This window comes from Saimiri boliviensis, chromosome 15 (genome assembly GCF_048565385.1).
Source record: "Saimiri boliviensis isolate mSaiBol1 chromosome 15, mSaiBol1.pri, whole genome shotgun sequence".
Lineage (NCBI taxonomy): Eukaryota > Metazoa > Chordata > Mammalia > Primates > Cebidae > Saimiri > Saimiri boliviensis.
In genome coordinates, this window is record NC_133463.1 from 9,710,482 (window position 1) to 9,727,148 (window position 16,667).

The 16,667-nt window shown below is 45.3% G+C and overlaps 1 protein-coding gene and 1 non-coding gene across 2 annotated transcripts; both read right to left on the reverse strand.

Annotated features, from left to right (window-relative positions):
* Positions 1-5,121: 5,121 nt before the first annotated feature.
* Positions 5,122-6,702, reverse strand: RPS20 (ribosomal protein S20). The gene is made up of 4 exons (XM_039464604.2): positions 6,560-6,702; positions 6,282-6,381; positions 5,953-6,026; positions 5,122-5,340 (listed from the first exon to the last, which is right to left on the reverse strand). The coding sequence occupies exons 1-4, from the start codon at positions 6,560-6,562 to the stop codon at positions 5,158-5,160; spliced, it is 360 nt and encodes a 119-aa protein (XP_039320538.1). The 5' UTR covers positions 6,563-6,702; the 3' UTR covers positions 5,122-5,157.
* Positions 6,092-6,158, reverse strand: LOC120362461 (small nucleolar RNA U54). The gene has a single exon (XR_005578364.1). It is a non-coding gene; the product is annotated as a small nucleolar RNA U54 (small nucleolar RNA).
* Positions 6,703-16,667: the final 9,965 nt, after the last annotated feature.

The window sequence follows — 16,667 nt, forward strand, 5'->3', positions numbered from 1 at the left end:
TCATAAATAAGATTTTAAAAACCCAAGATTATCAAAATGAAAAATAATCAATAGAAGTGCTGGATAACCAAGTCAAGGAAATATCACAGAATGTACAATTTAAAAGATTTGCTAAGGCACGCAAATCGCCTGAGCTCAGGAGTTCGAGACCAGCCTGGCCAACATGGCATAACCCTGTCTCTACACAAAATACAAAAATTAGCTGGGAGTGCTGGTGCACACCTGTAATCTCAGCTACTCAGGAGGCTGAGGCAGGAGAATCGCTTGAACCCAGGAGACGGACGTTGAAGTGAGCTGAGATTGTGCCACTGTATTCCAGCCTGGGTGACAGAGCAAGACTCTGTCTTAAAAAAAAAAAAAAAATTAAGAGACGGTATGAAAGAAAGAAAACAGACACACAAGAGCTTCAGAGGGTCATGTAATCAATGGCAGTCCCAGAAAGAAAAGAGACAAATGGCGGGCAGGGCTAAAATAATGAGCGATTATTTTTGTACGTCAGATACGTTATTGCCCTGACTACTGGGAGAAATATAAATGTGCACAGTTGTTTCAAAGCATCAATTTGATAGTGTTTCTTAAAATTAAAAATTTACATGGTGAAACCCTGTCTCTACTAAAAATACAAAATTAGCCAGGCATGGCAGCGCGCGCTTGTAGTCTCAGCTACTCCAGAGGCTACACGCACTGCCATGCCCTGCTAATTTTGTATTTTTAGTAGAGACAGGGTTTCACCATGTTGGTTAGGCTGGTTTTGAACTCCTGACCTCAGATGATCCATGGGGTGAGTTCTTTTTAAGTTAATGAAGAAAGATATGCACAATATGCAAGGCAAAAATAAGTAAATAAATAGTTTACAGAGCAAAATGTATAGGATTTGGTTCTCTGTTTTTAAGAATTTAATTTCCTATGAAAGTGAAATATGCTGTTACTCCTAGGATAAAGGAAATAAGGATTAATTTTGCTTTTTTTTTTTTTTTTTTTTTAAGCTCTTATCACGCAGGCTGCAGTGCAGTCGCACAATCTCAGCTCACTGCAACCTCTGCCTCCCAGGTTCAAACAATTCTCTTGCCTCAGCCTCCCAAGTAGCTGGGATGACAGGCGCCCATCTCCATGACTGGCTAATTTTTCTATTTTTAGTAGAGACAGGGTTTCACCATGTTGGCCAGGCTGGTCTCAAACTCCTGACCTCAGGTGACCTGTTCCCTTTGGCCTCCCAAATTGCTGAGATTACAGGCGTGAGCCACCATGCTTGGCCACAGCTTAAGATAAAATTCCATTTACATCTACTGAAGCACAATGAAAACAAAAAAAGGAAAACACTTCAGCTTTGCCAGTTTCTCCACTTACACCTGCTCAGTCATTTTTTTGGTGGAGGAGGATGCAGTTAAAAAGGACATGTACCCGGGGATTGAAATACACTTCTCAAAGTGTACTGCTGGCCCTCCGTACCCATAGGTTCTGTATCTGTAGAGTCGATCAACTGTAGATCAAAAATATTCAGGAAAAAAACTGTCTCTACTGCACATGTATAGACATTCTTTTTCTTGTCATAATTCCCTAATTACAGCCTAACAAGCACTTACATACCATTTGCATTGTATTAAGTATTACAAGTATTCTAGAGATGACGACATATACAGGAGGATGTCCATAGATGGATACAAATACTATGCCGGTTTATATCAGGAACTTGAGTTTCCTCAATTTTGGTATCCAAGAAAGGTACTGAACTGATCCCTCACCAGATACCAAGAAAACACTGTAATTCAATCCAGTATCATAGGCCAGCTAGAGCACATCCTGTGCCAGTGAGAGAAATCTATGCCCTTAGCAAAGTAGTCTTGGTTTGTTTGGAAAATATCTCCCAGAGACAGGGAACACTCATAGACGTATTTGAGATAGATACTATCAGCATCCTCATTTGGCACATAACTGAGGCTCTAAGTCAAGTAACTTGATCAAGTCCCCATAACCAAGTAGCTAATTTTGGAGCCATCTGTCTGACTGCATGGCTAGAGAGTCTACTTCTACACTCTTGCCTGTTTTTTACATCCACGGAGCATACACACAGGCACTCTATGAATGTCATGTGAATAAGTCTAATCCAGTCCAGGCATAGTGGCTCTCGCCTATAACCCTAGCACTTTGGGAGGCCAAGGAGGGTGGATCGCCTGATTATGGGAGTTCGAGATCAGCCTGGCAACATGGTGAGACCCTATCTCCACACAAAAAAATTAGCCAGGCCAGGCGTCATGGTACAAGCCTGTAGTCCCAGCTACTTGAGAGGTTGAGGCAGGGGGATCGGTTAGCCAGGGAGTTTGAGGCTGCAGTGAGCCATGATCGCACCACTGAACTCCAACTTGGGCAACAAAGACCATCTCAATTAAAAAAAAAAGAAAAATCTGACTTAGCAATGAACAGCCATGGTGGTTTCTGTTCCCTTGCATATTGCTAGCTCACATTTCTACACCAGAAGCAGTACTCTGTAAAACCAAATAGAGTAAGCACTGGAGAGAAGTCCTATTTCCAATTTAAACTCTCCACTCATACAAGATGGCCTATCACTTTCATAGAATTATTGGCATCATTACCACCATTCTATCCTTAATTCCCTATATTCAAATGCCCTGCAATTTTATTTCCATGTAGGTATTTTTAAATGTTTGAGGAATTGAAGATTAGCAGTTTAAATTTTTTAAGTGCTATTTTAGCTGTAATACAGATTCTCAATTACGTATAGCTTTAAGCCAACACTTAGACCTTTGTGAAAAAACACAGCTGCTCAAATTCACAATTTCTTGAAAGCCATGAAGTTGTCTTTTCACTGTTTTCTGATTTACTGAAGCATACTTTTCACAATGTATGTTCTTTGGACTTTAGTGGCATTGTTTTCCGAATTATTTCGTCAATCAGTTCTCAAGACACATGTGCTCCAAAGACAGCTATGCTGCATTATTAAAAGTTCATAGGTATTTTTTTTTTTTTTCTTTTGAGATGGAGTTTCATACTTGTTGCCCAGGCTAGAGTGCAATGGTGCGATTTCGGCTAACCGCAACCTCTGCTTCCCAGGTTCAAGTGATCCTCCTGCCTCAGCCTCCCAAGTAGCTGGGATTACAGGTATGCACCATCACACTGAACTATTTTTTTTTTTTTGTTATCTTTAGTAGAGACAGGGTTTCTCCATGTTGGTCAGGCTGGTCTCAAACTCCCCAACCTCAGGTGATCCACCCACTTCAGCCTCCCAAGGTGCTGGGATTACAGACATGAGCCACCAAGCCCAGAAAGCTCATAGGTATTTCTATCTGGGGGCCACATATTAAATAGGTACTCAACTTTAAAATGGTCTTATTACTGGGTGCCATGGCTCATGACTGTAATCCCAGCACTTTGGGAGGCCAAGGTGAGATCACAAGACCATCCTGGTTAACATGGTGAAACTGTCTCTCCGGAAATAAAAAACCAGCTGGGCATGGTGGCACGTGCCTGTAGTCCCCACTACTTGGGAGGCTGAGGCAGAACTGCTTGAACCTGAGAAGTGGAGGTTGTAGTGAGCCAAGATTGCAGCCACTGCACTCCAGTCTGGGTGACAGTGAGACTCCATCTCAAAAAAATAAATACATAAATAACTGCTACCTAAACTCCCAAAGACAAATTGTTTAAGTTTAGCAATGTGGCATAGTTCATTCCAGACTCAGTTCCATTCAAATCCTGATGGATTTGTCTTGAGATCTAAGTAGACTCAAAAGGAATTGTAACAGCAGTAGGGGAGGGGTAACGGGTGATTCCAATATTCAAACCGTGCAACTTCAGTGGATAACGGATTGAGATACAGAACACAGGAGACGTTCTGGGAGTGAAGATTTCATTTTAGACATGTTAGCTTTTCAGCTGAGTTGCAGGTGTCTAGTATGCAGTTGGTTGTATACAGAAATCTCAATTTAAGGTCAACTTGAAAAGATAGAGTTCAGAGTGAAAGCCTAGGCCCAAATCCAGACATGGATCACCCAACTTTGACCCTGTTAAAAAGTATCTAAACGTGTAAGGATATCTCTGATTATAAACTCCAATCTAGGTGCAGTGGCTCACTCCTGTAACACCAGCATTTTGGGAGGCTACTATAGGTTGATGGCTTGAGTCTAGGAGTTCAAGATCAGCCTGGGCATGGCACAACCCCCACCTCTACAAAAAACAATTAGCTGAGCCACGTGCCTGTTAAGTCCCAGTTCACTGGGCAGTTTAAGGTAGGAGAATCTTTATGAGCCCAGGAGGTCAAGGCTGCAGTGATCATACCACTGATCCAGTTACCACAGCCTGGACCAGTGAGATCCTGTCTCTAAAACTGAAAATAAAAGTATTTTAGTAAAATATAAAGTGAAAATGTGCCAGGCACAGTGGCTCATGCCTGTAATCCCAGCACTTTGGGAGGCCAAAGCAGGCAGATCACCTCAAGTTAGAAGTTCAAGACCAAGCCTGACCAACAGGGTGAAACACTGTTGCCAACTACTCGGGAGACTAGAATTGCTTGAGTCTGGGAGAGGAAGGTTGCAGTGAGCTGAGATTGTGCCACTGCACTCCAGCCTGGGCTACATAGATATCCAGGGGAAAAAAAAAAAAAAAAAAAAAAAGTTAAAGTATATATATATAAAAGTATATTTACACTTAAAATAAAACCATGAAAAGTATTTTAAGAATATGTTTTAGTTCCCAAAACCCTAAAACTTAAGTTTTACTCCTGCCTCTGCCAATTATTTTCTTTTTTTCATGGAGTTAAAAGTTACTCAGCCTTATATTCCTCCTTAAAGACATTAAGTAAATTTCAAAATATCAGTTACTAGTTTTCAGCACTTGCCCTCTAGTGTACTAGGTTTTCAATCACGGCTGTGTATTACAAACGCCCTGGGCCAATCAGAATTTCTAGGGTATGTCAAAGTTATAAACTGCCAGTGTCCAATAAAACTGGTCAGGTCTCACATATTTAGTCAAGTTTTCAAATGACTCAAACTACAAACAGGACAGACCGCTGTAAGATAAGCCATATATTCCACCTGAAAAGTGAAAGCCTCATAGCACACTTTTGTATCCCCCAAATCGGCCAGTATTCTGAATAAAAGCCAACAAAAGTTAACAACTGGTAATCAATTTATTAAAATAACTGACTTAAGCATCTGCAATGGTGACTTCCACCTCAACTCCTGGCTCAATACTGATGGAAGTAATCTGCTTAACAATCTCAGAAGGACTGTGGAGGTCAATGAGTCGCTTGTGGATTCTCATCTGGAAACGATCCCATGTTTTAGAACCTTCACCACAAGGTGTTTTTCTTGTAGTGATTCTCAAAGTCTGTAACAAAACACAAAAGAAACCAAATGTTTATGTTTTAATAAATTTTCAGATGCCGCCTGGCGCGGTGGCTCAAGCCTGTAATCCCAGCACTCTGGGAGGCCGAGGCGGGTGGATCACGAGGTCGAGAGATCGAGACCATCCTGGTCAACATGGTGAAACCCCGTCTCTACTAAAAATATAAAAAATTAGCTGGGCATGGTGGCGCGTGCCTGTAATCCCAGCTACTCAGGAGGCTGAGGTTGCGGTGAGCCGAGATCGCGCCATTGCACTCCAGCCTGGGTAACAAGAGGAAAACTCCGTCTCAAAACAAATCAAAAAAACAAATTTTCAGATGCCATGGGTTGAAAATGCCAGGTCTGTTTTCATCGCGCTAGGACACCACCCTCGGAGTTTGTGCCTGGTAAGCACCAAACCACACCAAGAACACAGCAGCAATAATGGAATAACCACATCTAAACACTACTTACTAAGAACCGAAATCTACCGAAATTTCTACGTGGGTTTGTAGTATCAGCGTTAACCGCTTTGGCAGCCAAACCCCTCCAAGGGAAGAACCCGAATGGAAGCCACCTGCGGAAGCAACTCCCACTTCCCGCCCCTCGGAGGTACCTTCGTCGGCATTCGAACCGGTCCTTTCACTTTCAGATTCTTCTCCTTTGCTCCTCTGATCAAGTCAGCACACACTACAGGAAAACAAAGACCTCTCAGTTCAACGAGAACCATGAGACCGGCCTACGACCCCCGCTGTGGCCGGCTCAGAATAGCGTATAGAAGCATCACGGTAACTCAGCACAGTAGGTCTGTCCTCACCGCCGGCGGCACGACAGTGAAAGCGAGCGACTCGCCGCTCGAGCCCACCCTGCACGTTCACATTCACGGGCGAAGCCCGCGGCTTCGTGCCCGGTTCGCGCCCCGCCCCGCGCGAGGACCGCACTGACCCTTCTCCAGCGACTTCACGTTGCGGCTGGTTAGAGTGATTCGAATCCGGTGAATCGCCACCTCCGGCTCCACGGGTGTTTTTCCGGTATCCTTAAAAGCCTATTGTTAAAAAAACACATGAGAAGGAACAGTCAGCGCGGCGTGGTCTGCCGCCTCCGGAGCGTCCCGGGTTCCCCCCACCATTTCAGGAGCGTCCTTCCGCGCCCACACGCCCCGGCACGTGCCCCACAGGAGCAAGAGCTCGGAGCCGCAGTCCCGCCGCCGCCCGCCGCCTCACCATGGCTGCTGCGCGGCTTCCTGACCGACTTGTTCCTCGGCAAGAGCGAACAGCGGTGAGTCAGGAGCAGGAGCTCGCGGACTACGGATCCACAGCGGCTACGACCCCGGCTTCCTCAAAGAGGAAGGCGGGGGAGCTGAGCAACGCTTATATAGCGCGCCTGCATCCGGGTTCCACACGCCCCGGAACAGGAAGAGCCCCGAGCCCTAGAGTCGGTCGCACGAGGCCGGGCTGGAGCACTGGTGGAGTTGGCGGGAAAGTCACGGCTGCGGGCGCCCCCTGTCGGCAGGGAGGAGCCGGAGTCCTAAAGGGCGTGGTCCCCGCCTGCGCGGAGATGGCCACCTGGCCTGGAGACCAGACGAGACGGAAACCCCAGGAGCTCCTCTGCCTGGTGCCCCTCTTCCTTGTAAAGTGCACGCGAACGCTGGTTTTTACGTGGCCAGTTTCTCTTTCTACACAAACCGAACAAATGGTAACTCGTTCTCTGAGGATGTGGTAACGTTTCCGAGTTTAACTGGCGTGCGCCTGGGCAGAAGTGCTGCTCGTCAGCCGGACACGTGGCGTTAGAATTAGAATTTCTCGTAGCCTGAAACGTCCTTTGGTGATACTTCAGCTCCTGCCTTCCCGGTCCAGCAGAAGCATCTACCTCTGTTTCTGGAAAGCACCAGAAATATGGCTTCACTTGGAAAGTGAGGCGAAAACGCCAGGCTGCGCAGCTACGCTGGGCGCGAGCGTGTTCCCGGCCCCGAAACCTCGTCTCCTTTCTGTCGGATAAAGTCCTCGGAAGGAAATCCTGGCCGGGAATGGTGGCTCCTGCCTGGAATCGTAGCCCTTTGAGAGGCCAAGGCGGGCGGATCCCTTGAAGCCAGAAGTTCGAGACCAGCCTGGCCAGCATGATGAAGCCTTCGTTGGACGAGATCCCCCGGGTCTTCTGAACACCGAGCATGTGTTCATCATCAAGTGCGGTGGAAAACCTCAGTGGGCAGCTGGGCTGCACCGGGAGAGAGCGCAGGCCCGGGGTGAGCTCACCGCCGGCTGGGCAGGAAGCCGGGCTGACTGCATGGAAATCACTGAGATGAATTTTCACACAGGGCAGAAGGAAGAGCGAAATAGTCCCATATTACTTTCCACCTGAAGCTCTGAGCCGAAAGGGTTATTTGTTTAAACACACTGAACTGGTGAGGGACAGAGCTCTGACCCCCTCCAATCAGGACTTTTTTTTTTTCTTTCTTTCTTTTTTTTTTTTTTTTTTGTGAGATGGAGTTTCGCTCTTGTTGTTCAGGCTGGGGTGCAATGGAGTGATCCTGGCTCATCACAACCTCTGCCTCCTGGGTTGAAGCCGTTCTCCTGCCTCAGCCTCCCGAGTAGCTGGGATTATAGGCATGAGCCACCACGTCTGGCTAATTTTGTACTTTTAATAGAGACGGGGGTTTCTCCATGTTGGTCAGGCTGGTCTTGAACTCTCGACCTCAGGTGATCTGCCACTTCGGTCTCCCAAACTGCTGGGATTACAGGCGTGAGCCACCGCGCCTGGCCAATCAGGGCTCTTTCTTGAGGCTTTGTCTTCTGTTCCTTGGTAGGAAATTATGTTTGAAACTTTCATCAAATAATAGCATTGTCTTATTTGGTGATAACTGGAACGTACCTAGTAAATGGGTTTCTTTGGCTCATGATACATACTTGAGTTTTTTTTTTGTTTGTTTTTTTTTTTTTTTTTTTTTTTTGAGACGGAGTTTCGCTTTTGTTACCCAGGCTGGAGTGCAATGGCACGATCTCGGCTCACCGCAACCTCCGCCCCCTGGGTTCAGGCAATTCTCCTGCCTCAGCCTCCTGAGTAGCTGGGATTACAGGTACGTGCCACCATGCCCAGCTAATTTTTTGCACTTTTAGTAGAGACGGGGTTTCACCATGTTGACCAGGATGGTCTCGATCTCTCGACCTCGTGATCCACCCGCCTCGGCCTCCCAAAGTGCTGGGATTACAGGCTTGAGCCACCGCGCCCGGCGCCATACTGAGTTTTTTACTGCCATTTTAACAGTTATTTTAAATGTTCAAATGTGGATGTTTTCCCATTCGGTTATTTTTTAATGTGATCCATTGTCTGTAGATACTCTATTAGTAGAATTTTCAGCAGAAAATCTGAAAACCTGCATTCTTGTTGTGCTAGCTGTAACCTGAGACTTCATAACCTAGAGCTTTAACTTATTGGTATGGCTATCTACAATAAATAGACAAAAGTGCAATTGTCCCGCTCCTTGGAGGCGCTCAGCCACCACTGTAGTCGGCATTCATGTTTTACTAATGCTCAAAGACGACTGGAAATTCAATGAAGGAATTTCATTGAGAAGTACCATTGTAATTTTTGTACAAGTGTGATTTTTTTTCCATAAAAAATCTGGAACCTCTTTTTCTTAGGCTTATCCTTTAAGTATTTGAGGAACTGGTGAAAACAAGTTAACTACCTTGATCATAAATGAGGGAATTTCATTATAGAGAAAAGCAAAATATGTCCCAGCAGGTATGTGAAAATGGCTGATGTGACTGGAACTAAGGAAACAAATGGTTAAGATAATATTAGACAAAAGTAATGGAAAATGTTATTTTTTTTGGAAATCAGTGTGGAGGGTCCTCAAAAAATTAAAAATGGAACTTCCATGTGAACCAGTTATCACACTTCTGGGTATATACCCAAAGGAAATGAAATTCATGTCTTGAAGAGATACCTGCACTCCCATGTTTATTGCAGCATTATTTACAATAGCTAAGGTCAGGAAATGACGTAGGTATCCAGCAACAGAAGAATGGATCAATTTTTTCTGAGATGGAGTCTAGCTCTGTTGCTCAGGCTGGACTGCAGTGGAGTGATCTTGGCTCACTGCAGCCTCTGCCTTCTGGGTTCAACAGATTCTCTTTCCTCAGCCTCCGGAATAGCTGGGACGACAGGCGTGAACCACCACGCCTGGCTAATTTTTGTATTTTTAGTAGAGACGGGGTTTCACCATCTTGGTCAGGCTGGTCTCAAGCATCTGACCTGCACACCTCGGCCTCCCAAAGTGCTGGGATTACACGTGTGACCCACTGCACTGGACTTTGTTTGTTTGTTTGTTTTAGATGGAGTCTTACTCTGTTGCTCAGGCTGGAGCACAGTGGCAGATCTCATCTCACTGCAATCTCCACCTCCTGGGTCAAATTTATTTATTTTTTGTGATAGAGTCTTGCTCTGTCACCCAGGCTGGAATGCAATGGTGCAATCTTGTCTCACTGCAACCTCTGCCTCCCGGGTTCAAGTGATTCTCCTGCGTCAGCCTCCCAAGTAGCTGGGATTACAGGTGTGTACCATCATGGCCGTCACCATTTTTTGTGTTTTTAATAGTCAGGGTTTCACCATGTTGTCCGGGCTGGTCTCAAACTCCTGACCTCAGGTGATCTGCCCACCTCAGCCTTCCAAAGTGCTGGGACTACAGGTGTGAGCCACTGTGCCCAGACTGAATGGATCAATAAAAAAGAAGGAAATCCTGGCCGGGAATGGTGGCTCATGCCTGTAATCCTAGCCCTTTGAGAGGCCAAGGTGGGCGGATCACTTGAGGCCAGAGAGACCAGCCTGGCCAACATGGTGAACCCTTCATCTCTACTAAAGATAAATATGCTGTGTGAGTTCACTTGTATGTGGAATCTAAAAAAGTCAAACTTGTAGAAGCAGACAGTAGACTACTAGAGTCAGGAGGTGGAATCTAGTGGGGGTTTGGGAATTTTAGTTTATTAGTTTTAGTTTCAAACAGTTTGCCCTATTTTACTCTTGAAAACCAGTGGCTTCTATAGCCCTCAATTTCTCTTTATAATGTTATGTTTGAGCCAGGTGCGTGGCTCATGCTCATAATCCCAGCATTTGGTGAGGCTGAGGTGGGTGGATCACCTGAGGACAGGAGTTCGAGGCCAGCCTGACCAGTATGGTGAAACTCCATCTCTACTAAAATACAAAAATTAGCTGGGTGTGGTGGTGGATGCCTGTAATATCAGCTACTGGGGGGATTGCAGGGGCTAAGTCAAGCAATCCTCCTGCCTCAGCCTCCTGAGTACTTGGGATTACAGGTGACTGCCACCATGCCTGGCTAATTTTTGTATTTTCAGTAGAGACAGGGTTTTGCTATGTTGGCCAGGCTGGTCCCAGATTCCTGACCTCAAGGTATCCTCCTGCCTCAGCCTCCCAAAGTTCTGGGATCGCTCTGGACTCTTTTTTTTTTTTTTTTTTTTTTTTATGGACTGAATGGAAGAGATGAGCAAGGGACCGTCACAATTTGGAAAGCCTGTTATTGACACACACGCTGTGCTGCTGCTGTGACTCGGGCCCACTGCCATCAAGGTTGCCCTTGGCCCATGTGGCTGCCCTGGCAAGCTCGAGAGAAAGTGTAACTGGAGCGCGGAGACTAAAGGCGGCTTTCCACCGGGACTGGTCAAGTGAAGCCCCTCAAATCGTAGATGCACACTCGGGCTTAAAGAAATATAAAAAATGGACTCATATTCTATGTACAGTTTGGTAACCTTTATTTTCAGAATATTTTATCATGATAAATGTACTTTAACAACATGACTTTTTTTTTCTTTTTTCTTTTTTTTTTTTTTGAGATGGCGTCTTGCTCTGCCGCCTGGGCTGGAGTGCAGTGGCATGATCTTGACTCACTACATTTTCCACCTCCCAGGTTCAAGGGATCCTTCTGCCTCAGCCTCCCGAGTAGCCGGGATTACAGGTACCCACCACCACGCCCGGCTAATTTTTGTATTTCAGTTGAGACAGGATTTCACCGTGTTAGCCAAGCCGGTCTCGATCGCCTGACCTCAGGTGATCTGCTGACCTTGGCCTCTCAAAGTGCTGGGATTACAGGCATGAGCCATCTCAGGGTGCCAACATGCCTTTTAATGATGATGTCATCAGGAATTGTATGAATGGTTCTTTTAGGATTTGTTGAACCAGTTTTCCGCTTTTAGGCATGTAGGCTTGTTTTTCCATTTTTCAGTCTTATAAACATTATCAGGAGGTAGATTTTGGTAGATCAGGATTTCTCAATCTCAGCACAGTTGACATTTTGGGGGCCACATAATTATTTGCTTTGGGGGACTGTGCTATGCATTTAGAAGGTTTAGCAACATCTTTGGCCTCTATACTCACTTGGTTCTAGGAGCGACCCCACTCCTCCACTGGTGACAAGCAAACACGTCTCCAGACATCCTCAACAGTCCTGTGGGAAAAAAATCATGCCTGGTTGAGAGCCACTCTTGTGGAATATTTCCGCTCCTCCCTAATGCCTGAGGTCAATTACTAAATAACTTATTCACTGGTAGCTTAATCAAAGAATAAGCACATTTTAAATACTTTGGTGTTAAGTAAGTTGCCCTCTGGGAAGGCTGTACCCAAATAGGTATTTCCTCTAGCAGCCAAATGAAGATTTTAGTGTGAAAAACATTGAATTAGATATCAGGTTCATTTCAACTTTTGAAATATTTCTTTTCTTTCTTTTTTTTTTTGGAGATGGAGTTTCGCTCTTGTTACCCAGGCTGGAGTGCAATGGCGCAATCTCGGCTCACCGCAACCTCCGCCTCCTGGGTTCAGGCAATTCTTGTGCCTCAGCCTCCCTAGTAGCTGGGATTAGGCACGCACTACCATACCCAGCTAATTTTTTGCATTTTTAGTAGAGACGGGGTTTTACCATGTTGACCAGAATGGTCTCGATCTCTTGACCTCGTGATCCACCCGCCTTGGCCTCCCAAAGAGCTGGGATTACAGGCTTGAGCCACCGCGCCCGGCCATTTTTTGTATTTTTAGTAGAGATGGGTTTTCACCATGTTGACCAAGATGGTCTCGATCTCTTGACCTTGTGATCCACCCCCCTTGGCCTCCCAAAGTGCTGGAATTATAGGCGTGAGCCACTGCGCCTGGCCTGAAATATTTCTAACAACTTTATGAAATGTGTTTTCAATATCTCTATAGCCTTTCTTTACTAATTTTTGCAGCTCTTTTAAAATTATCTTGTGAAGACTTTCACAGCAGGTATTTGTGTGGGTCTGTGGATGGCCATCTACTGGTCTTTCACTGCAATGACAGTGCCATCCTACTTCTAAAAGGAAATTTACGGCAGTCAAAAACTACTGAATTCATAGTCCACGTGTGTAAATATCGGAATCACATTTAAAAAGGTAACTTGTCAAGTGAATGTGATGAGTCTGTTTACACACAGCAGCAGTCCCGGCCTTCTCCTTGTTTCACTTTCTGAGGTTTCAGTTACCTGTAGCACAGTTTAGTTTACTAAAAAAGATAACTTTGAAAGAGACACCACAGGCCGGGTGCGGTGGCTCAAGCCTGTAATCCCAGCACTTTGGGAGGCCAAGGCGGGTGGATCACGAGGTCAAGAGATCAAGACCATCCTGGTCAACAAGGTGAAACCCTGTCTCTACTAAAAATACAAAAAGTTAGCTAGGCATGGTGGTGCATGCCTGTAATCCCAGCTACTCAGGAGGCTGAGGCAGGAGAATTGCCTGAACCCAGGAGGCAGAGGTTGCGGTGAGCCGAGATCGCGCCATTGCACTCCAGCCTGGGTAACAAGAGCGAAACTCCGTCTCAAAAAAAAAGAGAGACACCACATTCATGTAACTTTCATTAAAGTAATGACTACCGCTGTTCTATTTTATTATTAATAGATGATAAAATAATATTAATCTCTTTGTGTACACTAACTTTTAAATTAAACTTTATCATAGGTCTGTATGTCTAGGAAAAAATGTAGTGTATATAGAGTTTGGTACTATCTGTGGTTTCAGGCATCCAAGGTATCTTGGCACGAGCTCTGTGGATGAGAAGGAACTCCTGTATTTTATTTGTGGAATTAAAAAAATCTAAATACAATATTTATATGTTAAACTTCTTTAGTCTGAAATGTTTTCAGACATTCACTGGGGCGCTTGGCACTGCCTCTGTGGATAAAGGGGAACTCCTGCGTTTTATTTCCAGAATTTTTTTATCCAAATAAAATTTTTTATGTTAAACTTCCTCAATCTGAAATTTAAGAATAAAAACCGCCGGGCGCGGTGGCTCAAGCCTGTAATCCCAGCACTTTGGGAGGCCGAGGCGGGTGGATCACGAGGTCAAGAGATCGAGACCATCCTGGTCAACATGGTGAAACCTCGTCTCTACTAAAAATACAAAAAATTAGCTGGGCGTGGTGGTGCGTTCCTGTAATCCCAGATACTCAGGAGGCTGAGGCAGGAGAATTGCCTGAACCCAGGAGGCGGAGGTTGTGGTGAGCCGAGATCGCGCCATTACACTCCAGCCTGGGTAACAAGAGCGAAACTCCGTCTCAAAAAAAAAAAAAGAATAAAAACCGGAGAGAGTACGTGAGGATTTAGAACAGGACTCAGCATATGAGAGTAGCCAGCACCAGGCCGGGCGGGGTGGCTCATGCTTGTAGTCCCAGCACTTTGGGAGGCTGAGGCAGGTGGATCACTTGAGGCCAGGAGTTCTAGACCAGCCTGGCCAACATAGTTAAACCCCATTTCTACTAAAAGTACAAAAAATTTAGCTGGGCATGGTGGCACGCACCTGTAGTCCCAGCTACTTGGGAGGCTGAGGCATGAGAATTGCTTGAACATATCTTACCAGTGTTGACTTAAAATAGTGATTGAAATTGAGCCCACTGATGTGCATTTATTTTTGCTTCCGTTTTTAACAGCTTTATTGAGGTATAATCACATACTGCACGTATTTGCTAGATTACTTTATTTGAAAATTTCACAAATAGACATTTCCTGTTTCTGTCCACTGAAGAGGCCTAGAGGTAATGATAACCCAATAGCAATGAGCACAGCTAGTGTCTGGACTGGAGTCTCTAAATAGCATTTCCCACTAAAAGCATCAGGGCTCACTGGAGGAATGCTTGATTCTAAATCTGGGAAGGAATTTATAGGATGAGTTAGGGACATATTATGGTGTCAAAAAGCAAGGAAGATTTATGTTCAAAGAACAGAGGCCAATGTAAAGAAACTCTCATTAGTCAATTATGAAACCATTTAAGCAACAAAAAGAATTAAGACTAGAATTGGGGCCAGGTGCAGTGGCTAATGACTGTAATCCCAGCCCTTTGGGAAGCTGAGGTGGATCGCCTGAGCTCAGGAGTTCTACACCAGCATGGGCAACAGGGTGAAACCCCATCTCTACTAAAAACACAAAAAATGGGCCGGGCCCGGTGGCTCACGCCTGTCATCCCAGCACTTTGGGAGGCCGAGGTGGGTGGATCACGAGGTCAAGAGATCGAGACCATCCTGGTCGATATGGTGAAACCCTGTCTCTACTAAAAATACAAAAATTAGCTGGGCATGGCGGCGCGTGCCTGTAATCCCAGCTACTCAGGAGGCTGAGGCAGGAGAATTGCCTGAACCCAGGAGGCGGAGGTTGCGGTGAGCCGAGATCGCGCCATTGCACTCCAGCCTGGGTAACAAGAGCGAAACTCTGTCTCAAAAAAAAAAAAAAAAACCACAAAAAATTAGCAGGGTGTGGCAGCGGGCACATGTAGTCCCAGCTACTTGGGAGGCTAAGGCAGGTAATCGCTTGAACCCAGGAGGTGGAGGTTGCAGTGAGCCCAGATCACACCGCTGCACTCCAGCCTGGATGACAGAGAGAGACTGTGGTTAAAAAAAAAAAAAAAAAAAAAAAAAAAAAGACTACAATTGAGAGATATTGAATATATAAAATCCAATAAATAGAGAATTAGATCAAAAAGAGAAGAATAGCTCTAACAGCTCATTAGATGCCACAGTAAATAACTAGGACACCAACTTCTTACTCTGAAATTGATAATTAAAATGAAAAAATTAGCATTTCCCTAACTTCCTTATTTGTTTATTTATTTATTGAGGCGGGATTTCTCTATGTTGGTCAGACTGGTCTCGAATTCCCAACCTCAGGTAATCCCCCTGCCTTGACCTGCCAACGTGCTGGGATTGCAGGCTTGAGCCTCTGCGCCCAGCCACCCTAACTTTCTTATACATACTGCATTTCCACCAAATAGCTCTAGTTATGAGGAAACAGTTCTTTTTTTTTTTTTTTTTTTCAGATTTCCAAATACTAACTAGGGTAGGAATGATGAACTTAGGATTTCCTCGTTTTGTAAGTCCTAAACAGTTGATTCAGTTACACAGTTGGATGGAACCACTACATGAGAGAAAGCTGAAGGATGCCCTTAAAATGGACAGATGTACGAAACCCCTGTGAGTCATCTCATTATCTCTGAAGGTGGAAAACCTAACTTATTCTTCCTGAGGTCAGGCGCACAGCACCACATAGGAAGGATTCTTCCCCTTAAATGTCGAACCTGAACTTAGTCACGGCTCTAAAACTAAATTCCCCTCACAGAGACTAGGGGGATAATAGAAAGATTTAAATGTCACCACAAGAAAGCTGATACGGTTTGGATGTTTTGTCCGCTCCAAATCTCATGTTGAAAGTGATCCCCAGTGTTGGAGGTGGGCCTCGTGGGAGGTGTTTGGGTCACGGGGGTGGATCCTCACAAATAGCTTGGTACTACCCTCATGGCAATGAGTGAGTCCTTCCTCTTTGAGTTCATTTGAGATCTGGTTATTTAAAAGAGGCTGGCAGCCAGGCACGGTGGCTCATGCCTATGATTTCAGTGCTTTGGGAGGCCAAGGCAGGTGGATCACCTGAGGTCAAGAGTTCAAGACCAGTCTGGCCAACATAGTAAAACCCCATCTCTACTAAAAATACAAAACTTAGCTGGGCCTGGCAATGGGCACCTGTAGTCCCAACTACTCTGGAGGCCGAGGCAAGAGAATCGCTTGAACCCAGGAGTTGGAGGTTGAAGTGAGCCAAGATCAGGCCACTGCATTCCAGCCTGAGTGACAGAGTAAGATTCTATCTCAAAAAAAAAAAAAAAAAAAAAAAAAAAAAAAAATAGAGGCTGGCATCATCCCCTGCCTGGCTGTTTCTCCCCCTCTTGTCATGGGATGCCATCTCCCCTTTGCCTTCAATCATGAGTGGAAGCTTTCTAAGGCCTTTCTGGAAACAGATCCTGTATAGCGTGCAGCACTGTGAGCCAAATAAACCTCT